Genomic DNA, 27,521 nt, shown 5'->3' with positions numbered 1-27,521 from the left:
GCACTGGAAGGGAAATGCAGAAGAAGTTAAAGGTGTTTCAGAAAAGAAAGTGGAAAGCAATAGAGGGAGATGCTTGACATCGACCTCTGGCCTCCACACACAAGTGCATGTGCATGAAAACACACACACACACACACACACACACACACACACACAGTCTATAAAAGTTTATTTTGATTAAGTACAAGATATGCTGCTGCTATGTAGATTTCTTCTGGAAGAAGGCAATGGCTGTGCCTTCAAAATAAAAAGTAAATAAATAAACAAACAAATAAATGATAAAATTCTGGATTTGTTTAAAATTAAAAATAGGCTAGACATGGCAGCACATGCCTGTAATCCTAGCCCTTGAGAAGCAAAATCAAGAGAACCACATGTTCAAGGCCAGCCATACTACTTAGTGAGATTCCATCTCAAAACAGCTAGCTAACTAACTAACTAAATAGATGAAAGTTTAAAAAAAAATAAGAATAATGTAGAAATATTACCATAGAATTTTATGCAATTATTTACATCCAATTGTGAAATCATATTAATTTTTTACCTTTATAAGAGACTGGAAGTTGTTTTTTAAAGAAAAACAAATCTCAAAAACAGTGTTAAATTTCTCTTTTACAGCAGTCTTTCCCAAAGAAGTTTCCCATGTCCCAGTCAGTGCCTCTTATTTATATTCAAGTTAAAGAGTTTATTTATGCCAGCCTTAAATTTTCAGAGTCACTACACCGAAGGTAAGCTCACTGACATTAAACCTGCTTTGTCATATGCTTTTAGAAAGTGTTAGCATTTTATTTCCAAACCCTAACTCTTCAGTAGCCTGTCATCTGATTGGAAAGGCTTCCTTCCGTATTTGAGTTGTATTAAGGTTAGATTGCTCAAACTATCTTACTTAACTTTTTGTTATTTAGTGTTGAGACACATATGGCACAGATGATTCAGTGGGAAAGTTCTTTGCCCTCAGCATCTAGATTTAACAGTAATAATTATTTTGCCTCATATCCTTTGCCTATTTATTATTATTATTATTATTATTATTATTATTATTATTATTTATTATTATTATTATTAAATTAGTAGTATTTTATTCTGTGGGTGTGGATGTTTTGCCTGCATGTATGTCTGTGTATCATGTGCATGTCTGGTGCCCAAGAAGCCCAGAGGAGGGCATCAGATCCCCTAGAGTTACCTCTGGTTATGAGCCAAAATGTGGGTGCTGGGAATTGAACTGGAGTCCTTAACTGATCTTAACTGCTAAGCTATCTCTCCAGCCCCTTTGTCTATTTTAAAACACGTTTAAAAGAAAATTTCCTAAGTAATGGCCTTTTATCCTTAAGTATTTAGCACTCACTGCATTCTACCCCAGTGCTACAAGTTATTCTTACAATTGCAGAGCTCAATCTGAAACATTGATTGCTTTAATATTTTGTAAATTGGTAATGTGTATGATTTGAATGTTCTTATAGATACTTATGTCTAATCTAAATGTTGATTCTTGAAATACAGAAATTCATACTTGATTAACATTCTGTTAAATTTGGAGAAAGTATAGGAATTTAACATCTTGGAATTAGCTTTATATAAAGGCTGATAAAATTTTACTCATGTTTAAGGCAGGAATTCCCGTGGGGTAATTTTGGTTTTCCCTGCTGAAAACATTATCTCTCTACAATTGGCAATGCCTAGAGACTTTTTGGTTGTCACAGCTGTGGGTTACGAGTGCTACCTGGGATTAGCAGGTAGGGATCAGAGGCGCTGCAGAACACATCACACTCTATTGCTCTGGCATTGTATGGCCTCACATATGCCAGGCAAGCGTTTGACCACTGAGCTACATCCCTGGTCTCTCAATTCGTATTTTAAAAGTAGCTTTTAACTTACTGTGTATAAAGTACCTTACAAAGTGACTGCTTTACAGTGGGATTATAATAATGCATTGCTCAAAGTATCTTATGATTTTTATCTTGATTGATTTGGTAAATTTAAATTATGTCATAAATGAGCATTCTGCTTTAGGGGAAGTGATCCCTTTTAAAATTAAATTGAAGTTTGTAGATCAATAATTTATTGCTGTTTATATAGGAGAAACATATATATATATATATATATATATAAAGATATATGATTTATATATGATATAGAAAATAGGACTTAGAAAAAATAACTTTAGTAAGTTATGTTACATAATTGAGAATGTTAACTAATTGTGCTCTTGGAACGTTTTCTCAACGTTAGCATTTGTTTTCAGCTCAACAGAAATAGATGATATGCTTAGGAAATCAACAAATCTGCTCCTGACCAGAATTCTGAGTAGCTGTTTACTGAACCTTATTAGGAAACCTCATATAGGTTTGACAGAGGTAAGAAAAAATAAGAACCAGATGTTTTACCATTTGAAAAAATTGGGGCTGGAGAGATGGCTCAGAGGAAGAGCACATACTGCTCCAACACACATGGCAGTCATAACCTTCTGCAACTTCAGTTTCAGGGGATCTGATACCTTCTTCTGACCTCTGTGCGCCCCAGGCACACATGCAGGCAGAACACCCACACACATAACAAAGAATATAAATTGTTGTGAAATGTTACCTGTAGCTTTACATTTAAAATTTATTAATGTCAATAGACTAAAAATGTAAAAGCATCAATCCACTTTAAACGTGAGGGAGGAGCTAGTTAGAGAGAGGGCTCAAAGGTTACAAACACTGCCTGCTCTTCCAGAGGACCCCCGTTCAATTCCAGCACCCATATGGCAGCTCACAGCATCTGTAGCTCCAGATCCAGGGGATCCTCTGCCCTCTTCAGGCCTCCGGCACTGCATGCCCATGCTGTACAAACACTCATGCAAACAAGACATACACATAAAACTTAAAAATTCCTTAAAAGTGGAAATATGCGGGAATAGTAGACAGTTGGAGATGTGAAGGGCACAGCCTTTCATACAGTCACAATCCTCATTTTGTGCTTAGTGTATGGGATCTACAGATTGCTATGGGAAGTTATTTCAAAATAATTGGCTGTGGACTCCTAGAATATACATGTTTTTAAAAACAACATTAATTCTCATAAGAACTATTTAGGGTAGACTTTTTAAATCAGATAACCAGTTATATCCTGTTTTGCTGGAATTATGCAGACATAGTATGGAGGCAGACTGGAAGTAGTTATTGTGGTTTTAGATAGAGGTCAGGTGGTCCTCTGTCGGCGTGGTCTATATTTACTGTGGCTCTCCTGTGTTTCAGCTGGTACAGATCATCATAAACACAACACACCTGGAACAGGCTTGCAAATACCTGGAAGACTTTATCACTAACATTACAAATATTTCTCAAGAAACTGCTCACACCACAAGACTCTATGGACTTTCTACTTTTAAGGTATAGAAAATAAGACCAAAAGTTTTTGCTCAATTATTCTAAGAAATTAAAGGTAATTTAATTGTTGTATTCTAAACATTGAGACTCTATTGGAGATAATCATTGCCCATAATGAAGACCAGTTGTGTGTTCCTCTTGGCAATTTAAGCATCTTACTGAAATACTAAAAATAGTATTGATCCTTTATAATACAGTTTGTTCATGATTTGACAATAAGTACTGGCAGTATTGAATTAGACTAACTGAATTTCCATTAATGTTTCATAGTTTAATAAGTGTACATGATTGTGTGTATTTGGAAATAAAAATGAAGTAGGAGGTTTGCTTTCCATCCCCCTTGGTTCTGATACGAAGAAAAATAGATTCAAGCCTCCCTTATGGCAGGATGAAAAGAATTCTGTTTGTGTGAGGCCATGGAGTGTGCTGAGAGAATCACCAGTCAATGGTGTGTTAGGCAGAATACAAGATTAATTTCATGTGTTTTTTATAATCTATTTTCTTTCTTTTTGTTTTGGGTTTTTTTTTTTTTTTTTTTTTTTTTTTGTTTTGTTTTTCAAGACAAGGTTTCTCTGTGTAGCTCTAGCTGTCCTGGAACTCACTTTGTAGACCAGGCTGTCCTCGAACTGAGAAATCTGCCTGCTCCTGCCTTCAGAGTGCTGGGGTTAGTTAAAGCATGCACTACCATGCCTGACATAACCTGTTTTCTTGCTCTATCAGTCTTGAGCAGTAGGTTTGCCATTGGCTGTACCAGCTTTCTGTTGTTGTGACAGATTCTTGAGAAACAGAGTGGTGAAGCCCGATTAGGTTTATGGTTCCACAAATTTCAGTCCGGGGTTCCTTGGCTTTAGTGCTTTGGGCTTAAGATGAGGCCAGGTATTGTGGTGATGAGTACGTGGTAGTGCAGAGTGGCTCACCCCATAGCAGCTCGAGTTCAGCTTTGTGTCTGCTGGTTGTTTCTCCTGCCTTTGTCGCTTCTAAACCTCCAGGCTGTTGACACTGCCACCCACCTTCACTCAGGGCAGTTCTTCCCTGACTCAGTTGCTGTTCCATATGCCAGATGACATCACCAAGCATGAGGACCTGAGCTCAGATCCCCAGAACCCCAGGGAAGCTGGGTGCAGCAGTGTCCTAATTCCCAGCACTCCTAAAGAGGGCGGGGACAGAAGAGTCCTCAGAAGCTCCTGGGCCAGCCTCTCCTTTCTTTAAGACTGTTCTGTTGCTGTGGACACCAGGCTTGCTGTCTCTGCTTCCCACGTCAGTGTAGGAACGCTGGGCTTGCAAATGATTGGGATGGCACCCACTCTATCTGGGTTCTAGGGACTTGAACTCAGGTCCTCATGTTTGTGTATCAAATAAAGGTGTCTTCCTAGCCTTTAAAATACACAATTTAAGCCAAGGAACCCTGGACTGAAATTTGTGGAACCATAAACCTAATCGGGCTTCTCTCTGTCTCACTGTCACGGTTCTTCTCATGAGTAAATTTTAGGTTTTATTGCATTAATTTGTTTTCCCTCTGTTTTTAGCATCAGTGTTGCCATTCGATGACAAATGGATGGTGTATGCCATGCAATTCAAATCAGGAAGTTCAGTGTGCAGATCAGATGGTTTACTGGCATACTGCTTCTTGAGTCAGAATAAAAACTAGCTAAGGGGCTGGAGAGATGGCTCAGAGGTTAAGAGCACTGACTGCTCTTCCAGGGGTCCTGAGTTCAATTCCCAGCAACCACATGGTGGCTCACAACCATCCATTATGAGATCTGGTGCCCTCTTCTGGTGTGCAGATATACATGGAAGCAGAATGTTGTATACATAATAAATAAATAAAATCTAAAAAAAAAAAAAAAAAAAAAAAAAAAACTAGCTAAGGAGGACACATTTTTTGAGGTGGTTTCAGCCTGACCTCACTTCTATTTTTATGACCTCTGAAAGGTCATTGAGTGTTTCCTTTGCTCTAAATGATTAAAATGTCCCTAGGCATTCATAATTAATGTCCTTAAGTGTTCATAAAGTATTTCAAATGGGGTACTCACATTAATCAGTGATATCAACAGTAAAAAAAAAAAAAATGGCAAGAAAAACATCTCAAACTTTCTTAAACAATAATGGGCCTGACCTGTAGTTCTGACTGTGTGGAATACTTAGGCAGGAGGATTGCTTGAGTCCAGGAATTGAAGACTCAATTTGGGCAACAAATCAAGGCTTATTTAAAAAATAACAGAAAATTACAATAATGGGAAAGATTTTTGCCCATTGAGACTGGAAGGTCCAAGGATGGGACAGATTTCAGGTGAGGGTGAAGTTGGCTGCTCAGGGGCCCCCGGGACCCATGTCTCTTCCCCTGTTAGCTCTAATCTATGCAAGTTTGGCTTCATCTCCACACTTCACAGTGTACAGAGTCTACATGGTGACCACAGAGCTCTTCTAGGCTCTCCCCTGATAGCAAAATGGCTAGCAGGTCACAGCTCCAAACCTCATGCCCTAGCTGTCACAGGATTCTTTGCTAGCAAGTGGGGAATTACCAATCAACTTGACCTCATCAGGACCCATCCTTGGAGCTAGATCTAGGTTCAGCCCTGCCCAAACCCATACCTGTGTTTTCCCAAAGCGTGCTTGGGGGCTTTTAAAAGAAGGAACAACAGATAACAGAAAGTGTAGGTGTTTACTAACGATGTTTAGCTGTTACTGCTTAGCTTTATTCAGAACACGTGTGCTTACAGTTCAGGAGGAGCAGGAACCTGTGTGTATGTTGAACAGCTCCTCAGGTGGTTCTGTTCTGCACCTTTGGTTGAGAAGCTCTGATAATGAATGGAAGGAGAGCATTGTCATACAATGAAGTAAAGGTAGGCACATTATGCTAGATACATTTCTGCCCCTAGAGGGCACTATTTCTTTAACAAACAAAGAAAGACTATTATATTTTTATAAACCGACTCTTTACATTTTAATTAAGAGTATATAGTAGTGTGTCAGTTTGTGCTGGGCCAAGGGCACATGTAATTCCAAGTGATTTTATTTGTCTGGGTTGTAAAATGTCTTAGACCCAGTGCTTAGCAAAGTCCTTCCGGATAGATGTCTTTACTATTCCTGTTCAAAAGTGCTAGCTGACTTCTTTTCCTTACCCAGCGCAGTCACTGAAGTTTTTACTTAGAGTTCTTTGTTTGCTATCATAGTCTGTGGAAGACATTAATAATGTTTTAAAACATGCTCTTCCCTTAATTTAAAGGAGGTCTTGAGAAAAGTTTGTTTAACCCAGTTCACAGGAAAAGCAGAACTTCTCAATATTATCCTAGAGAAGTAGGCTAATCCCAAAGTTCTTGATAGCAACAGTGATAACAAAGATGAATTTTTATATTCTCTGCTTCATTTTTACTTAGTTCCTTTTCAAAAAACAAAACAAAACAAACTAGTGTAATCTGGATCAGCTTTTTTCCAAACATTAAGTCCAGAAAAGACACACTTTTTATTTGAAGTTTCACTGTATACCTCTAGCTGGCCTGGAACTCGCTGTGTAGACAGGTTGTAGACTCACTGTGTAGCCCTAGCTGGCCTGGAACTCACTGTGTAGACAGGTTGTAGACTCACTGTGTAGCCCTAGCTGGCCTGGAACTCACTGTGTAGACAGGTTGTAGACTCACTGTGTAGCCCTAGTTGGCCTGGAACTCACTGTGTAGACAGGTTGTAGACTCACTGTGTAGCCCTAGTTGGCTTGGAACTCACTGTGTAGACAGGTTGTAGACTCACTGTGTAGCCCTAGTTGGCTTGGAACTCACTGTGTAGACAGGTTGGCTTCACAAACCTGCCTCCCTCTGCCTCCTTAGTGTGGGACTAAAGGTGTGCACCATTTTGCCCAGATCCAGAAAATACACTTAATTACTTCATTTGAGTAGAAAGTAAGTGATTTTATTGCCATTATATATTTCCTGTCCTCAGATTAAAACTTATTTTTTTCCCACATGGCTTCAAAATGTCTAGGTATCTGGTTCTTAGACCAAAAATATTTTGGTTAATAATTTAATCCCATAGAGAATGTGAGCTAATAACCTTCTTTGTTTTATAGCAATAAAACTATATGGTTAAAAAATGGAAATAACAGTCTAGGGGATGATAGGGCACACCTTTAATCCCAGCACTCTGGAGGCAGAAGCAGGTAGATCTCTGAGTTCAAGGCCAGTCTGGTCTACAGAGAGAGTTCCAGGACAGCCAGGACAACACATAGAAACCTGTCTTGAAAAACCAACCAACCAACCAACCAAACAAACAAACAAATACAGAAATACAGTGTTAATTTTAAAGCTAGAGTTAAATTTTTTTTTTCAAAGTTTTGGTTTGGAGGGGGTCTCTTAGCTTTAAGTTTTTGTGGATGGAGTTAGTGCTCAGAGGCCTCTTATGGTCGAGAGTAAGAAAGAAAACTGCTGTGCCTCTATCTTTCTCTCCTTGCCTGCATTAAGCGCAGCCCAGAAAAGCAGGAGCAGTCACGGGTGGGGGGTGAGGATGTGTAGGGAATGGAGCAGACCACAGGAATAACCAGTGTCTGATTTCCTCTGCCTGTTGATAGTGGAGAGCGAGTGGAGAGCTGGTGGGTCCTGAGCATTGAGCTTCTGTCAGGCTGTGCTCCGACAGTGTCACCCCGCTGTAGTTCTGTAGTGAACGGTATTAATCTGCTTCAATTAGGGACATGCAAGAAGGGCTGACTGTGAACACCGGGCACAATGCAAAGTGATGAACATCTTTATGCTGCTCTGAGAAATTGACTTACAAGTGCTCTCATTACAGTGTGGTGTGGTGTAGTTCTGTGGGTCGAATGCATTAACAGTCTGCCATTCCCTAATATGGCAAGGAAGGTGAAAGAGGAAGGAGTGTGTGTTACTTATGGCTAATACATATTAAACATGACTCCTCTGTCCAGTTGCTAGTGCTCCATTCCAAAATGGTATTTTGTAGTTTTTCAATTGCAAATGATGCCAGTAAGTTAAATTTCGTAATTTGGAAATCTTGATACTGTGATTATTGATTATCCTACACAGTGTCACTACCCACCAAGTGATCTTGTTGCTCTCCAGGGATGGCAACTTTTGAGTGACCACCACTTTCTTGGCAGTTCTCTCATTGAGCATCGGAGGAACTGTGAGCACTCTTGAGTCTGGCAGACTTGTGCTTATTTACAGTAAGACTCAGAGAGCATGGTGGAGATAATGTAAAGCTCCTGGGGTTAGGACAGAAAAGGCAGGGACCTTCCACCTCTTCCAGGCATGCTGGCAGACAGCCTTGTGCTGCCCTTAGAAGTTCAGTTACCAGCATCGAGCGGGTACAGATGCAAACCTTTAATCCCAGCCCTCAGTGGGTCAAGGAGGAAGATCTTGAGTTTGAGCCAGCCTGGACTAAGGAGTGAAACCTGGCCCCCAAAAGTAAGCAAACAAAGGTGTGGAGCCATGCCATGAAGAAGCCAGGCATGTGGTGAGCTCACCCACCTCAGGTGCCAGGCACATGAGTGAAAGACACCAGGTGATTCTGACCTCTGGCTCCTGGGTCTTGTTCCCGAACTTTCAAGTCATCCCAGCTGAGGTCTGACATTCTGGGGCAAGGTCATCCCCCTCTGTCCTCTGACCCATGCTCCTGTTAAGTCACCAAGTTCTGAGGTAGTTACTCTCTAGTGTTTCACGGGGACGGCTGCTGACATCAGTGCTTCTTCATAGGCCCCCGGCACGCTATCACTAGCATGATGTTCCAGCCCACACTGTCTCTTTTAACTGTACTGTGTAAACACTGATTTGCTTCTATTTACTCATTCTGTAGTTATTTTCTATGTGGCACTTTTGTATATGAAGTAGATTACAAACCTCTCCAACATATTATTTCACAACTACTTATCTACTGTGCACTGTGTGCCAAGTACTGTTCTAGGTGCATGGGGCTGTGTTAGTGAGCAGAACAGATGAGAATTCCTTTCCTTAATGAGGCTTACATTTTGGTGGATATCCTTTTTGTTTGTTTTTTGAGCCAGGGTCTTACTGTGTAGCTCTGGCTGTCCTGAAACTCACTGTGTAGATCAGGCTGGCCTATAACTCACGCAGATCCATCTGCCTCTGCCTCCTGAGAGTGGGGATTGAAGGTGTGAGCCACCATGCCCTGCTTTGGTGGACATTCTTCACTCAGAGTCCTGGATATATAGAGATAGCACTGATCCTGTTACTGACAAACAGTAACAAAGAATTAGCTCTTCAATCTTAATATTTCTCTGAGTTTAATTGTATTAGGCATTTCAGCGAGGATAAGTTACTGTAAGTTACCGAGTTAGAACTCATTGCTGTTATCACACTTGGCAATACTTTATTATGCTAAGACTTTTTAAACGTACCTGAGTTCTTGTTTCACCCACAGTACTGCTTTTACTTTCTTCTACAGCTAACAAGGGATACTGTTGAAAGTTTTTATTGTTTATGTCAAATTTGTATTAGACCTCTTAATAGGGATGGAAGAAAATCCTTGTTGCAGTACCCGTTCCAGTCCTACAGTGGAGAAGCCGCCAGGGCATGGCTTTCCTTACCCAACCAAGTATGGCAGAGAATAGAAATGGCTAGGCAGTGTGGAAAGTGGAGAGGTCACTACAAACGCACAAAAAGTTAGATATGGTACATCTTACTCATTCATATTTGCCTTCCTGTATATTATCCATTTGAAAGAGGTTTCTATAAAAAACTGCTAAGAGCTCAATATTATATTTTTTGCATTTATTTCATTTATTTAGTATGTGTATAATTTTATTTTTATTTGCATTCTAAACTCTTTTAAAATATGTTTATTAATTCCTGGATAATTGTAAGCATGCATACAGTGAAATTTGTTCATATTTGCCCTCTGCTCCTTCTCCTAACACTCTCATATCCATTCTCCCTCTCAACTTAGGTCTTCCTTTTATTCTTGTTCATATCCTACCGTGTCTAGGGTGTGCTGCCCATATACTCAGGGGTGTGGGATTATCCACTGAAGAATAATGGGAACCCACCAGGGACAACACCCTTAAAAAACGTATTCTTTCTTGCGGTAGCCATCAATTGTCCGTAGCTCCTCAGTCAGGGGTGGGGGGTTCATGAGTGCCTCTTCACCCTGTGCTGGAATGCTGACTGGCCTGGTCTTGTACAGGTCTTGTGAAGGCAGTTTCAGCTGCTCTGAGCCCGTGTGTGCAATGGTCCTGTTGTGCCCAAGAGACAAAGTTTTGCTCATCTTCTCCCAAACTCTGTTCTTAATCCTTTCTGCCCCTTCTTCCAACATGGTCCCTGAGCTCTGAGGGAAGAGGGTGTGATAGAGATGTGTAACACAGATTGTAAAACCCAGGGACTGATATTGAGGTTCAAGCTGAAGATCAGAGAAGCAAAGCAGCCAGCCACTAGCTCTTAACCTCCGTCTCCAACCAAAATGGGTGGTCCTGTCTCCATGATTCCTCAGAATGCAATCTTCAGAGGCAATATGCTCTCCTTTCCAAGCCTCAAGACTGCAGTCCTCTGAGTTCCCGTCGCTTGCCTTATTTTCCTCTCTGTCTCCCCCTCCCTGGAGCTGGGATTAAATGCATGGGATCCCAAGGGCTGAGATCACCTTTATGTGAGCTGTTTCTCTTTTAGACTGGATCAATTTCTTGTAGCTCAGTGTGGCCTTGAACTAACAGTTCCATTTGCCTGTCTTCCGAGTCCTGGAATTAAAAGTGTGTACCACCACCACCTGACTCTGTGGCTGTGACTAGCTTTTCGTTTTGATCTCCAGTGCCTTTATTACATCATTGCCACATAGATGTCTTCTGTATTGCTGAGCGCTCCCCCAGACACATACTCTCTGCACTTTGACACGTTGTGAGTTTCTGTGGTAACTGCCATCTGCTGCACGGAGAACCTCCTCAAATGGGGTCGGAGTGCTGCACTCATCTAGACTAGTGTCCACACTTGGCCCTCACGGGTGCCCTTCTCTGTTTACTGAGAAGTAAGCACAGCTGTGAAGTCTGTGTTTAGCCTTTAAGTTCATATTTGTCTATTTTTAGGGAGTAAAATGTGGCCAGCTATTGCTGAGTTTTCAGCAGATTTGTGCTAGGTCTAGTTGCTTTGTATTGTTCATCATCATCTAATTTTTCCATCAGGTACTGAACTTTCTAATGCTTCTTTCCCATTTCACTTCATACATTTGAGTCATTTGACTGTTTATACTTTCTACTTACTGAGGCATTTCCCTCATTTTTAAAAAGAGTTTTTAAGGCTTCTTTTTGTTTTTTGGACACATTTTGAATAGTTTATGTGAAGTTTTGTCTTGTAGTCTAGTAACTGGGCTTCCTCAATGATTCTTCTATTGATTGCTTTTTCTTCCTTACCTACCAATTGCGTGATTTGTAGTTTTTATTGATAACCAGACATCTAAAATGATGTGATATGGCAGATTTGGAAATGAGTATTCATTCATCCTTGGGTTTGTTGTTCTTCTTGTTGGTGCTTTATTGTTTTTCTGGAATGAATTTGTAAGTCTATTTTCTTTGTGTGGCCACTGAAGTCTACTTACTTAGCTTAATGGTCAGCCAGTGATTAGACAGGGATTCCCCCGAAAGCCTAGAACATTAAATCCCTATCTTCTGTAAGAGATTCTTTGTGTGTGCTGGGGCATGCCTTAAAAACCGAGGCAGGGGGCTGGAGAGATGGCTCAGCTGTTAAGAGCACTGGCTGCTCTTACAGAGGACCCAGGTTCAATTCCCAGCACCAACATGGCAGCTCACAACTGTCTGTAACTTCTATTCCAGGGGATCTGACACCTTCACACCAATATACATAAAATAAAGTTAAATAAATTTATTTTTTTAAAAAAAGGTATGTGTGGGGGGAAAAAAGGCAGAAGTGAATTGTGGTCTCTTCTCAGCAACCTCTGCTTTCTGGTTTAGGAGACGAGTCAGGGGTTCATATGCTACAAAACAACCAGTCTTGTGATGGTTAGCATTGTCAGCCAGACCAATCTGGAATCATCATCGGGGAGACGAATCACTGCACATGCCTTTGGGGGAGGGGGTACCTTGTCTGTGTTAATGGAGGAAGGAGGGAAGCCTTCCTTTGGCTGGGATCTGGGTTTATGTAAGCAGAGAAAGGTTGGTGAGCAGCAGCAGGCATTTATGTGTGTGAACCACAATTAACACGTTTTGCAGGGTGGCTTATCACAGCAGTAGGAAAGGAAAGGAAGACAGTCTCTTAAGAACAGAGGTTGACAGTAGAATGGGAAGGAGACCAGACAGGACACCAGACAGATCGGCTCTGCCGTGTCAGAAAAGCACCCTTTCTGTATTCCCAATAAAAACAAAAAACTTAAAAATTTAAAATTTAAGGACACCTGCCTGCTTCTGTAACTGCTTCTTACTACTGTTATTTTGTCCCTCAGGATGCTCGACATGCAGCAGAAGGAGAAATATACACCAAGCTCAATCAAAAAATTGATGAATTTGTTCAGCTGGCCGATTATGACTGGACAATGGCGGAGTCAGATGGAAGAGCAAGTGGTTATCTAATGGATCTTATTAATTTTTTGAGAAGCATTTTTCAAGTGTTTACTCATTTGCCTGTAAGTATAAGCAATTTCAGATATTGTAAGTTTGCTTTCTAAAATACATTTTAGAATTTAATTTTGGGTGCTTCCTTGTTTAAAACAACCTCGAAGTTTGCACATTTGTTTTTTTCATTATTACAAATCATTTGATAAAGAATCTAGCTGAAGGTGACTGAGGTTTTAATTCATTGTACTTCTTAACCTAAATTACTATGACTTTCTATTAAAAGTAAATCAAACTCCTGAAATCAACAGTATAGGTTTAAATAGAAATAATCTTTAATAGGCGTTTGTGTGAAATTCAATATAATCAGTAGTTTTTTCTAGCTTATATAGTATAAGAAAAATTAGATCTTTTAAATTATTTTATTTATCTATTTATCCCAGAAGACTCTAACTTGTATCAAGTTGACAGAAAACTAGCCAACACGTCCTATTACATAAGATATGGCTGAATTTAAAAATAAACTATTTAACATAGAACCTAAAGAAATACTGCTAGCTGGGCTGGAGAGATGGCTCAGGGTTTAAGAGCACTGCCCGTTCTTCCAGAGGTCCCGAGTTCAATTCCCAGCAACCACATGCTGTCTCCCAACAATCTGTAATGTAGTCTGGTACCCTTTTCTGGCCTTCAGGGACACATGCAGGCAGAACACTGTATACGTAATAAATAAATAAATAAATAAATAAATAAATAAATAAATGTTTTAAAAAAACAAAACGAAACAAAACAAAAAATTTCATTTTAAGCCGGGCATTGGTAGCGTACGCCTTTAATCCTAGCAATTGGGAGGCAGAGGCAGACGGATCTCTGTGAGTTCAAGACCAACTTGGTCTACAAGAGGTAGTTCCAGGACAGCCTCCAAAGCCACAGAGAAACCCTGTCTCAAAAAACCAAAAAAAAAAAAAAAAAAAAAAAAAGGAAAAAAGAAATACTGTTAGCCATTTCCTCTATTTCAAATGAAAAAGCAACGGCAAAAAGCAACCCCAGTGTTTCCAACATCATTTACTCTTTTGTTGTAAATAGTTGAATAAAATAGTTGAAGGAAGGTGTACAGGAAGAAAAAAACTTTAAATTATATTTGTTCTATAAAATAATGGGTTTGATTATGACATAGTTGTACATATGTCAGGTATTTAAGTAATAGTCATCCCACCCTTATCTGGTGCAAACAATACCCCTTTCAAGGTGGTGCCTGGCTGTAACGCTCCCTAAGTTACAAGATTTTTATTGCTATGAAGAGACACCATGCCCAAGACAACACTTATCAGAAAACATTTAATTGAGGATGGCTCACTTATAGTTGCATAGGGTCAGTCCATTATCGTGACAGGGAGCATGGTGACATGCAGGCAGACGTGGTGCTGGAGCCAAGACTGCTTCATCTTGCAGGCAACAGAAAATCTACTGTCACACTGAGGGAAGCTTGAGCAAGAGAGACCTCAAAGCCCGCCCTCACAGTGACACACTTCCTCTAACAAGGCCACACCTTCTAGTAGTGCCATTCTCTTTGGGGACCATTTGCTTTCACACCACTACAGAGACAAAAATGGATTCTTCACCTACTGAGCTGTCACTGTCACACCAAATGTCCCCCTCTGCTCACCTGACCATCGGGTTTAAGGCATGTGGGCTCGTCCTGTGACCAGGACAGTTATTGTTCACTAGAATGCCTGGCGTTGGGTCCTCAAATCCAGAAAGCCAGGGATGGATCTCAGGTTGTTACCCGCTTTTCTTTGTGTAGCCTCTGTGTTTCCTATTCTTTTCAGCCCCTGTGCCTTACCTTTCATGATTCCTGACGCTCTTCTGTGTCTGTCTTTGGGATGTAGTATGTTCCTTGAATCTTCTTATTCACAAACTTCCATGGAGGAAGCTTTTCCCCACACTGAAAATTCTATAGTTTCAGTTTTGTTGTTAGCAAAGATTTATTTGCAGAGTTTACATGGCTTTCCTTCACTGCTGCATATAAATATGGTGTGTGTGTGTGTGTGTGTGTGTGTATTTACATACATGCATTTGCTAAGCCTTTCCCTGTAAGTAGGAATCTGACTGGGGTGTTTATGTATAGTTTTTGTTTGTTTAGCATTTTGCTCAGGACTCTTCTCCTTAGAATAAGCAGGATTGAAGCTAGTCATGGGTTATGATCTCATCTTTTAGAGCTGATTTATTTTCTTTTTTAAAAATTTGTCATTTTTTTAATTTAGATGTTATGTGTGTGCCTTTGTGTGTATATGTGTGGGTGTCCATACAGGACACAAGAGGCCATCTGATCTCTTGGAGCTGGAGTTACAGGCAGTTGTAAGCTGGCTACTGTGGGAGCTAGGAACCAAACATGGGTTCTCTATAAGAGCAGTTAGTGAGTGATCTTAACTGATGGGCTGTCTATCCAGCCACTGGGAGCCACTTTCTTCTGCATGTGACCTGTGCAGTTGCAGCGTTCCCCAGGAGGGAGGCTTCTGAGTGGGATTGGATATTCTGCTGTTGTTAGCTTCAAGTTCCTAAATTTTGAATAAAGGACTGCACGTTTTCATTTTGTGCTGACTCCCCAAATTATTTCCTGCCTTCCCCTTTCTTATGCCTGCCATTCTCTTTCCTTTCCATCTCCTTACCCCTTCCCTCTTACACTTCCTCCCTCCTTTGTTCTCCCTGTGTCTACAGCTTCAGCTGTCCCCAAATTGTTCTCCAGGTTACTTTCCCTGTTCTCTACTCCCCTTTCCATTGCTCTCAGATTTGCCTTCTCTGTGCCTGCACAGCTAGCTTCTAGCTGCACTGCAGTTCTCTGGTCATGGGCACTGCACAGTGACTGTCCCTGCTATGCTCTATCACCTTCTGTCTTCCAGAAAGCATTTTTTCATTTTCCTGTATGTCTTCATTTTCTTTGCTTTTGAATAATTAGTCTTTTAAACAGCAATTTGGTACTTTTATTTTGCTTGTATATTAGAATGCAAAACAAACATTCTGTCTGCCATCTTGATTTTTTTATGTTTTGCTTACATGTAAGCGCATCACATGTGGGCAGTGCAGGCAGAGACTAGCGAAGAGTGTAGGAGTCCCTGGAACTGGAGTTATAGGTAGTGGTGAGTGCTGGGCAGCAGACTCAGGACTTTCTTTTCCTTTTGTTGGTTCAGTTTGTGTGAGTTAAACCTGTTCTTTTGACTGAGAACTGTAGAGGGAACTTTAAAATCAAGAGCAGAACCATTGTCTTTGTTATCTTTTCTTTTATGTGACCAGAAAGAATTATATTAAAAATTCAAGGATATATACATGTAAATGTATATATATATATATATATATATATATATATATATATATATCCCCGTTTTCTTATTAATGTTAATTTTTAAATGTGGACTGCTCATGAATAATATTTGTGTGATTCACTGAATATAATTCACAGCTGTACAGTATTGGTGCACACATTTAATCCTAGCACTTGGGAGGCAGAGGCAGGTGGATCTCTTGAGTTTGAGGCCAGCCTGGTCTACAAAGCAAATTCCTGGACAGCAGAGCTACACAGAGAAACCCTGTTTCAAACCACCCCCCAATCATATAAAAGTAATATAATATGAACTGTTGTGAAAGTAGTACACCTCCTATGATTTATAGTATTGTCTTGCTGTTGACTGACTTTTTCTTAACAAAGTTGCTAAATTTTAACGGAATTTTGCCTTGATTCTATGTCTTTTATATATATTTTCTATTATATCTATATATACTATGAAAGATTAAGTAAGTAAATATGATGGCAAGTAAATAACAAAATTATTGAAGTTAAATCTAGAAGTGATTTAGTGGTTATCTAGATACAAGCCCAATCTGTGTGAAGAATGAATTTTATAGCTAGCACAGTTGTCAGTTCACTAAGTATAAGCTTCATTTGGTTGCTTAGCTGAGGTGGTTGAGTTGGCCTGAGTTTACACTCATGTATTTGATGGAAATGTCCAGTCTTATTTTTGCTAGAAGCTCAGTTTCCACTAATAAGCAGGATCTGAGCTCCACTGGGCTAACATAAGCTTGAACCACATTTCTGAGACAGTACCTTTCACTGGAAAGTTTTTAATGATACCTACATATTATGCATTGACTTTTGAAATGTAATGGATGGTACATGCCTGTAGTCCTAGCACTCAGGAGGATTGTAAACTGGAGAAAATTTATCTGATGACTATGCCATATAGACTCTATCTCCAAAAAGAAAAAAAAAAGTAAGAAAAAATAAAGAAGGTAATTTTAAAATAAGCAGTGTTTTAATAAAATCCTTTTATTTAAGAAATTGACATTTTGTTAATCATTGATATTTTAAAAGAAGAAGCCACCGGGGACATATATGCAGTTAAATTATGACCAGTAATTTGGCTTTTACTTTGGCCTACTATTTACTTCTTCTTCTTTTTTTTTTTTTCCTTTTCTGTTTTTCAAGACAGGGTTTCTCTGTATTGCGTTGGAGGTTGTCCTGGAACTCCCTCTGTAGACTAGGCTGGCCTCAAACTCACAGAGATCTACCTACTTCTGCCTCCCTAGTGCTGGGATTAAAGGCGTATGCCACCAATGCCTGCCTACTATTCACTTCTTAGGGAACAAAATATATTTAATTATCTGCAACATGCAAGCCTTCATTCCTTAAGGAATTTAGTTTAAGCTACATAAATTATGCTGGAACATAGTGATTTATCCTTTCAGAGCACCCTTAGAAACCTGTGTTCTCCATAATGTTCTGTTATTTATGAGGAAATAGACATTTCATTTCTTCCTGAATTAGACTCATCTATGGAAAGAGCTGCTTGCTAACTGTTCGGGTTCAGTGCATGTTGTAGACCTAATGCAATCTCTGTAGCTTAAGCTCTGCATTTTTAACTTATTGCTTAATTCTTAACATTATTATTGTTTAAAGTTTGAGAACCATTGCTCTCGAGCAGAGAACCCTGTCTAGAAAACTGATTTTTGTTAAGTCTGCCAGTTCAGCATACATTGAGTAACAGTGAAAGCTCATTATGTTAATGTTGACCAGCCAACTTCCTTATATGTAAAAATGTTTGGAGAAAACCTATCTGATTAATGTGTATGTAAAAACTCACCTATAAGCCTTCAAAATGAAATGACCGTCACATGCATGCGGTAACTAATGCCTTTCCATGATGGCAACACAGACTCTACTTGTTTATTGTGTATTTAGTTTTGCTCTTTGGATGTTGCTTCTGTTGTAATTAGAATACATTTCCCCCTTTTCATTTGACTGCCTTGCTTCCTTCCTTCTCAGACTAAGGCAAACACCAATGATTATGCAGCCATGTCGGTAAGTAGATACAAGCTAAAGTCAGCATGTAAATTAGAAAATGAACTTCTTGCAGGCTTATTTTTCCCCAAGAAAAATAAGAATTTAACTTGTAATTATTTTGACATTGCCTTTAATGTATTTGTACTGTGTGAAAACATAATGTTTGAAGGTAATGTTAGCTGTTTAGGTAAGTCAGGATTTTCTGGAATTTATTATGAAAGGCAATAGGAAATATCTGTGGGCAGGGCAGTGCTTTAGGGACCTCTCTGAGGTCTTCCCCCTGTAAACTGATGCTAATGAGAATATGCCTACATGGTTCTTTTGTGAGGAGTGAATGAAATGGGACGAACACGATGTTTAGAAGAATGCTTGGCATCTAATTGGTTCTCAGAAACCATTAGCTGTTAGCATCATCTACTTTGAAGACTTCATGTTTTTCCTGAATGCTCTTTTTCTACAATAGTATACCACACTACACTTGTGGAAATTGGCCAAGTGCATTAAGTCAAAGTAGTTCACGAGCCCATGGGATACGTGAGCCATGCTATTCATAAACCTATGTGATCCATGAGTCCACCCTGTTCATGATCCATGAGTCCATGTGATTCATGAGTCCATGTGTTACATGACAAAGCTTTGCCTGGGGTGATGCAACACACAGCAGCATCTACTCAACCTAGGCTGGGAGCCATCACAGACCCAAGTATGGATTGTTGTAGGTCTGGGGTCGTTCAGAGATTCACCAATCTGACCATGAATAAATTTTAACAAAGAAGAGGTTTTATTCATATACTAGTGCGAGGTCTATCCAGGACTCAGGACTCCCGAATGCAGCATCCAGACACCTCAGTCAGGGTTTACAAAGGCCAAGAACACAAAGTTAGATTCTGTTTAGGTGTGAGCAGGAGGTCCTCTCATGAAAAATACGATTTTGTTTACAGAAAGAGAATAGTAAAAAATTAACCCTCAACAGCTATTAACCTTTGGCAGTCTAATTTTGCCTCTCTCTCTTTCTCTCCCTCTCTTTGGTTTTTTGAGACAGGGTTTCTCTGTGTAGCTTTGGAGCCTATCCTGGCACTCGCTCTGGAGACCAGGCTGGCCTCGAACTCACAGAGATCTGCCTTGCTTTATTCTCTTAAGCACAGTGATTTTTATTTTGTTTTTTGAGACAGAGTTTCTCAGTGTAATAGTCCTAGCTGTCCTGGAACTCGCCTTTGTAGACCAGGCTGGCCTCAAACTCAACAGAGATCCACCTGCTTCTGGCCTCCCAAGTGCTGGGATTAAAGGTTTGTGCCACCACCACCTGACTTTAGATTTAAAATTTTTAAACATAAAGTTAGCCATCAATATAGTGTTAGTCATCACAGGACACCACCAAAGCTAAACAGTCAACCACTGAGTTTTATTGGGATTACTTACAGAAATATGGTAAAGAGTTACTTACAGGATCATAAATGACTCAAAGACAGCTGCATCACCGAGGCTCACCCCAGCATGGGTGACAGCACACAAAAGCTAGGAATCTGGAACACATTGCACAGCCTGTAGGCAGCTCAACAAGTTAAAGAGACTAAGTGACTCAGTTGGTCCCATCTCTTCCAGGCAGCTCAGCTGGTTTCTGCTTCTTCTAGGCAGCTGGTCTGGTCTCAGTGTCTTCTTTGCAGTTTAGGTTCTCTGAAACTCTTCTTTGCTCCTGGCGCATCTGCTAGTGACTCTTATTTCTTAGCTTGTCTGCTCTTGCAGGGAGGGTCCTAGTGAATCTGGTCAGTTTCAGGGACTTCCTGAAGCTGTTTTGAGTTGTTTACTTCCTGCCTAAGATGGAATGTTTCAGTCTTTGAGGAAACTGTTATACAACACAACTTACCTGAACCATATGATCATGAGCCATTGCAAATATTTCTTTCCCATTCTAGCCCAGGACTCTTCTGAATCAACTTAACCTTTACTTTTAAAAATGTCTTTATCGAAGTTTTTATTATTTTTACTCTATTTGTCCTTTATATCTCTAGTTGTGTGTCCTTGACAGCCATAATAAGAGCTAATACATGTTTAGATACTGAAATTGCTTCTTATGAGGATAATCTAATTTAGCATGTAAAATTTAAATGTTTCTATCATGTATTCTCCCTTTCTGTTATCCTTGTCTCCTGATTGGTCTGCACCAGCTCTCTTTACATTCAACAATTTTCTCATGTACTCCAGAAATACTCTATTTCTTTATGTTTTTCATAATTGTTAAAGATGCCTATCACATAACAGCCAAGTTTTGCCCATTGAGAATTCACATTGAGACTGTGAGCTCAGTATACATTGGTTGTTGATGTCTCGATCAGCTAAATATTGACTAATCTTGGTAAGAAGTGTTAGTTTTAAGTGTATATAACAGCATTCTCAAGTTTTCCCCTAATGTTAAATATTGTAGAAAGTTTTACTCTGAAGTACTCTTGGTCAGGACTTTATTAGAAAAAAGTAATAGCAATAATGCAAAGGCTTTTAGAATCGAATAATCATGGAAGTTTTATAGGAAGCCAGTGCATTAGGGTAGGTCTCAGGGCCTGGCTGTAAGTTACCAGGGAAAGGAATGCAAGTGGACACAGAACAGACCTGGTCTGTGGAATAATTTGCATATGCACTAGAGATACTGTAGCATGCTGTGGCAAAGTTTAGTGTTTTGAGATAGGGTGTTGCTGTGTAGCACAGACTGGCCTTGAACTCTTGTCCTTTCTGCCTCTTGTAGGGCCATGCTTTTAATCAGTGCTAAAATAAGAAAGGAAAAAAAAAAGCTTTTTGGCTGGCAGTGGGGTGTGCTTACAATCTTAGCACTTGGGAGGTAAAGGCAGGACAACTGGGAGTTCAGGATTATCTAGCACACACACTCTCTTTCTCTGTCTCTCTCTCTCTTTCTCTCTCTCTCTCTCTGTCTCTTACTTGAGTTCTAGCCTAGCCTGGGCTATAGTCTCATAAAACAAACAGGTCACAGGTTTAAACCATGGGGTAACTGGTTTTATTGCTGTGAAGAGATACCACAACCATGGCAACTTCTATAAAGGAAAACATTTAATTGGGGCTGGCTCTCAGTGCAGAGGTTCAGGGGGATCACGGTGGCAAACAGGCAGGCATGATGCTGGAGAAGGAACTTAGAGGTCTACATCTTCATCCACGGGCAGTAGGAGACTATGAGCTGCACTGTGCATAGCTTAAGCATATGAGACCTCAAAGCCTGCCTCCACAGTAACACACTTCCTCTAACAAGGCCACACCTCCTAATAGTGCCACTTCCTATGGGCCAAGCATTCAAACAGGTGAGTCTGCGGGGCCATTCCTATTCAAAACTCCACAGTCACTGCTCCTTTTTGTCTAGGAAGCCTGAAGTAGTGTGGAGAAATTGTTACATACTTTTAACTCTTATCATCTTTTATGGAAATCAGTGTCATGGATGGTAGTATTGAGGTTAAAAGCTTCTGTTGATTCTTTGGAAACAAAAAAAGAGCAATTGGCAGATCTGCTGGAAGTCTGTAAGGACTTAGTCCTCATTCTGATCATCATCCTGAAGGCTGTTCTTAGGGGGAACAAAAGTAAATACCTGACTTGGGTGTGCATACACATATGTATGTGTAAGAGAGCATGAGTGAGTGAGTGAGAGTGTGTGTGTGTGTGTGTGTGTGTGTGTGTGTGTGTGTGTGTCTATTGGTGATTGAGCTTAGGGCATTGCCCATGCTAATGAAACACTCTGTTGGCTTTCTGTTTGGAGACAACAGTCTTGCCAACTTGCCCAGGCAGGCCTTGATTCTCCTGTTTAGCCTCTGAATAACTAGGATTCTAGGCCCGTGCCTCCAGGCCCAACTTTCTTTATGTTTTTGTTTTTGCTGTTGTTTTAATACATACTCATTCATTCTTTGAATACATTTCACTTATTTATTTTTTATGCATATGGATGTTTTGTCTGCATGTATGTGTTTGCCCCACATGAGGGCCTCTCCAGTCCTCATTTACTCTTTTAATACCCAATCTTAGATATTCAGATTTGCTCAGCTGCAAGTGACTGGTGGTATCCATATTAGCACTATTCCCCTAATCCAGGGTTTGGACTAGTGTTGTTATTTGTCCAGAAAGCTCTTCTCATCTGGAAAAAGCACATGCCAGGACTTTGAGAATTCCTAATTTGAGGATGTTATTATGCAATATAATTTCCCCTCCCCCTCTGTGCTAGAGACAGGGTTTCTTTGTATAACCCTGGCTGTCCTGGAACTCACTCTGTAGACTAGGCTTGAACTCAGAGATCACTTGCCTCTGCCTCCCAAGTGCTGGGATTAAAGGTGTGCCCTATCACCACCCAACCTGTTTTTTCTTTTTTTAGACAGAGTCTTATTATTTATCCATGGTAGGCCTGGAGCTTCCAGAGATCCACTTGCCTCTGTCTCCTTAGTGCTGGACTTTTTTTTTTTTTTTTCAGTACTGCAAAATGTAATTGAAAACCAGAGATCTTACTGGGAGTCACTTCATGTCACCTGCACCAAAGCCACATTGTTTATGGAGAAATTAGGGCTCTGATTGCATAATTCACTGGTGTGATTTTCACCTTATACTGTAGTGATATTTTATTTGTGATCTAACAAATAAAGCTTGCCTGAAGATCAGAATGCAAAGCTACCCATACTAGTTAGCCATAAATGAAAGGCAATGGTGGCTCATGCCTTTACTCCCAGCACTAGGGAGATGGAGATAGGAGTGATCTGGCTGGGCAGAGAGAGGAATATAAAGTGGGAGGAGACAGGAGCTCATGGCAGGCAGTCTAAGGATTCGGTCTGAGATGCAGTTTGAGGTTTTGTAGGGGCAGGATCACTCCTTTGGTCTGAACATTGGTAGAGGTAAGAACTCTAGTGGCTGACTGATCTGCTTCTCTGATCCTTCAGCTTTCATCCCCTATAGCTGACTCTTGAGTTTTTATTATTAAGACAAAAGACAATTTATGCTACATTTGGCACCTAACTTTTGGGGTATGAATTCACGAAAGAGCTGTTTGCCTGTGGCTTTGTAGCCACCAGCATAGGCTGGAGCTACACGCAGCTGGCGCCACCACCCTACCACCTAGGTTTTCCTTTCTTTTCTCCTGGTGGACTGTCTCTGGACCTCCTTGGGCTGCTGCCAAACTAGGCAGTGGCCTTGAAATCCAATCAGGCTTTTACTGTTCTACGCAGCAGCAGTTAGCCTCATATCTTCATCATCATTGGCAGATTTGCTGAGATAATTAGAAATTCTTAAAGGGAGGAATTAGTTAAAAGAGAGTGTTTTTTTCCCATGTAAAAAAATTGGAAACACAATTATGATAAAGTTAGGTCTCTATAAGATTATACAATGCATGATTTAAAGGTAGAACAATTAAATGAGGAGACAATCAGCTTAAATGAAGAGATAATAAACTCAATCGGGATTGACATAATGTTAATTATCATTTTGATAATCCTTGTTGTCGTTTATCTTGTCGTAATCCTTGTTGTCGTAAAACTCTTGGTTTATCTCTTAAAAAGTTGTTTGATGTGAGTACTAAGAGACAGATCTTAGAAAAGCGTAATAAGACAGATCATAGGGATATTCAAATCTAGACAGAGGAATTTAAAGGAGAACCAATTTCAGCATTTGGGCAAATTAATGTAGGATCAACAAGGGATGGTCAAAGTAACCCTTTGCCATTGGGAAACTCGAAGGCCTCAATGCCAAATTTAATTCAGTATTTTCCTGCCATTGTGTAGGAAACTCCTTCCCAGCACAATTAAAGAACCTAATGCCTATTGTAAGAAACTATACTGCTCTGGATGATAGAATAGCTAATGGGGGAAGTGCTTCTCTATATATGTTTGTCTTATTGAATGATGAATAAAGTACTGTTGTGAGGTAGCCTGGCTCACTGTAGGCTTCCTGTTGTAGATGCTGGTTTCTGGCCACTCTCCAGAGTCCTTGACCCATCTGCAAACTTGAGTGACCTTCGATCCCCGCCTAACCTGCTTCTTCATTGGCCAACAGTATTTTATTCATTATCCAATAAGACAAACACATACACAGAAGCACTTCCCCCTTTCAAATAGCTATAGAAGAACAAACAGAAATTTCAGGGAAAACCATAAAGTGAGTATTTTGGCAAATTTTATAAATGAACAAAGACCAAAATTAAAAATGCAAATAAATGATGTCATTGAAGGTCCAGTAGACATAGGTGCAGATGTAACAATTATTGCACTAGAATCTTGGCATCCAAGTTGGCCTCTTCAGGAGGTAAATGTTCAGTTTTGGGGGGATTGGAACTTTACCTCAGGTAAAACAGAGCACAAGATGGGTCGAATGTATAGGGCCAGAAGGGCGGAGAGGAAAATTAAAGTCATATGTGGCTAACATAGCAATGAACTTCTGGGGACGTGATTTGCTACAGCAATGGAATACTCAGATTAACATTTCCCAATCTTAGAAACAAACCATAAATTAATGTATGTTCCTGGGAAAAATATTACAAGGTATTATAAAGAACAGTCACCGACCATTTAGGTTGTACAAGAACAGGGCAGAACAGCTGCTAATCTTTCAAAGGCATCATCAGCCCTACCTTTAAAATGGCTGATGGACAAACCTGTATGGGTTGTGCAATGGCCTTTAACAACAGAGAAACTTTGGGCTTTAGAACAGCTGGTATGGGAGCAACTAAATGCTCAGCACATTGAAGAATCAACCAACCCTTGGAATTCTCCTGTATTTGTTGTTAAAAAAGGAATCTGGAAAATGGAGAATGGTAACAGATCTGAGAGCTGTTAATAAGGTGATTCAGCCCATGGGCTGTCTACAGTTTGGAATTCCTTTGCCTTCTCTATTGCCTAAAGAATGGCCTCTTATATTTATTGATTTAAAAGATTGTTTCTTCACTATACCTTTACAAGAAAAAGACAGAGAAAAATTTGCCTTCACAGTGCCTACTTACAATAGTTCTCAGCCTGCTAAGAGATATCAGTGGAAGGTTCTCCCATAGGGAATGTTAAGTAGCCCCACCCTGTCATTGAATGTGTTCCTCAGTAAATGAAGCCCCACTTGTACCAGCCTCTCAGTAAATTCCTAAGACATTGAAACTTGGTGAGCATGGTGTATATGCCTGAATCCTCAACATAGGTGGAGGTAAGAGGATCAAAATTTCAAGGCCATCCTCAGCTACCTACTGTGTTTAAGGTTAGTTTGGGCTATGTAAAGCCCTGGTTTCAGAAACCAAAAAGAAATTGAGAGGAGCGGGAGGGCAAGTCATTAGGATCTTAAGGAAAAGGAAGGTAAGTTAATTGAGAGGGGGAAGGAAAGGTTGAAACCTAAATAGAAATTTTTGAATGACAACTGTGTGCCTCTTTTTTTATATTTTTGAGACAGGGTTTCATATAGTCAGGACTTTCTTAGAACTTATTAGGTAGCTAAGGATATTCTTAAACTCCAGATTTTCCTGCTTCTACCTGCCAAGCACTGGTATTATCCTCAGCTTGTATTACATTTTCAGTTCTGGCTGTGCCTATACCAGCTACTACATCTTGTTAATAAGCTGCCTTGGGCTGACATTTGTCTATTTACTGATGATCATTTGGGAGTTACCTCTGGCAACTTCTTTGGAAATTTTAAATTGTAGGATCAGTATTGGATTTCCATTGCTGTATGTTCCTGGAACACTGAGTTGTATACTTACACTCAGTGAAGAAATATGGACATGGCCCAGTTCTCAGAGTTTCTGCTTTGATAATGGTTTCTTGTGTGTTTTAATTTTTTAACCTAAATGTCCTGATTGGCTATGCTACTCAGTGTCAACTACAGGGTAAAATTAAGTGAATCTTTAACTTCTCTCATTTGGTTGGTTTTTAAAAATATTTGTCAAAGGATAAGAATTTTAGGACCTTAGTAATTAATCAAGTTAAATTCCCTATTTAAGGCTTGGCATGGTGATTCATGCTTGTAATCCCAGCACTTGGGATGTAGAAGATCAGTTCAGACCTTCCTTGGATAAGTAGTAAGTTTGAGGACAGCCAACACTGTAGGTCTTATATAAAATAAATAAATAAACAACAACAAAAATAAATCCAAACCAACAAACAAACAAACAAACAAACAAACCACACAACCTTCCCACACTTAAATATTTGTTTTGTAGTCCAGTAATTCATAGCTTGTAATACGAGGGATGTCTTCTAACACTTGACCTTTCAAGGCTTAATTAATGCTTCCTTGCCGTCTCTCTCTGGGACGGTACGGCTATGACAGCAGCAAGGGTGCCTTCCAGAAAGCCAAGAGTATGGATGTGGCATGCCATTAAAATCCCCATTCAAAAGACTGTTTAAAACATGTGTGTTACCAAAGTTAGATGAGCCATGACCGGGATGTGGAGGCTGTAAGGGAAGTAGAAATGTGTGTGTGTGTATTACAGGTGATCACTTCGGGAAAATTCGTTTCAATTTTAAGATAATCATATTTACCACTACACCCACCCCCCCCACCCCCCCTACCCCCGCACAAGAATTTATGCTATAGTCTCAAGTCCTTGTGAATGGTAAGCATTAACTAGAGTAAAGTAAAGTTTTTTAAAAGCCTAAGAAGAATGAGAGTTTGTAGTTGATTGTGGGGCTTGGGGTAACCAATTCTTTCAGAGATAAAAATAGATGAAGACAGAAAGTGAGCATGAGAGAAACACAGACCTGTGCAAGTGTTGAGAGTACTGAATGTGTTAAATGTGTGCATTTTGATAAACTGTGGGTTTTGGCACAATCTCAAAAGTCTGTCTTCAAGGTAGTATTAAAGTCATTATTAAAACTCACTAAAGAAAGTCATCTCGGTATTTAAACCTTTATAACTCATCCGTTCTGTACTATTAGGAATTTGAGACATTTTAGTGTGTTCAGGGCCTTTTCATCTAATAACATTTTTACAGATAAGCAAGATATACTTTCATGCAGCAAAACTTCAGGTCAGTGTGTTTTGGGTTTTTTGGGGGGCGGGGAGGGGATGGGGGTTGGCAGGGTTTCTCTGTGCAGCCCTGGCTGTCTTGGACCTCACCAGGCTGGCCTCAAACGCAGAGCTCTCCCTGCCTCTGCCTCTGCCTCTGCCTCTGCCTCTAGAGTGCTGGATTTAAAGTGTGTGCCACCCAGCATGCCTGACCAGCTCAGTGGTTCTTAATATACAAACAGAAGGAAGAGTTACAGAGGCCTTGAAGTAAAATGTTTCCTTTTGAATGATCTCTTTATATTTTAATTAAATTTTTATTTCTGATTTTAATATTTAGCCTACATTTGCTAAAAGACCTGGTTCT

General features: G+C 40.0%; 1 protein-coding gene across 6 annotated transcripts in view; it reads left to right on the top strand.

Moving 5' to 3' along the window:
• Positions 1-27,521, top strand: part of Exoc6 (exocyst complex component 6) — a 128,515-nt gene that overhangs the window by 52,789 nt on the left and 48,205 nt on the right. For 3 of the 6 annotated variants that reach the window (XM_027407452.2, XM_027407457.2, XM_035441863.1), the window contains 5 exons: positions 619-728; positions 2,243-2,354; positions 3,237-3,371; positions 12,768-12,947; positions 18,191-18,226. In XM_027407452.2, coding sequence (XP_027263253.1) covers positions 619-728; positions 2,243-2,354; positions 3,237-3,371; positions 12,768-12,947; positions 18,191-18,226 — 573 coding nt within the window. The remainder of the gene's footprint in view (positions 1-618; positions 729-2,242; positions 2,355-3,236; positions 3,372-12,767; positions 12,948-18,190; positions 18,227-27,521) is intronic. The other 3 variants (XM_027407453.2, XM_027407455.2, XM_027407454.2) reach the window with 3 other exon arrangements.

The sequence above is a fragment of the Cricetulus griseus genome, chromosome 3 (genome assembly GCF_003668045.3).
Source record: "Cricetulus griseus strain 17A/GY chromosome 3, alternate assembly CriGri-PICRH-1.0, whole genome shotgun sequence".
Classification (NCBI taxonomy): domain Eukaryota; kingdom Metazoa; phylum Chordata; class Mammalia; order Rodentia; family Cricetidae; genus Cricetulus; species Cricetulus griseus.
The sequence above is the reverse complement of the archived record's forward strand: the minus strand, read 5'-3'. Positions and strand labels throughout refer to the sequence as shown.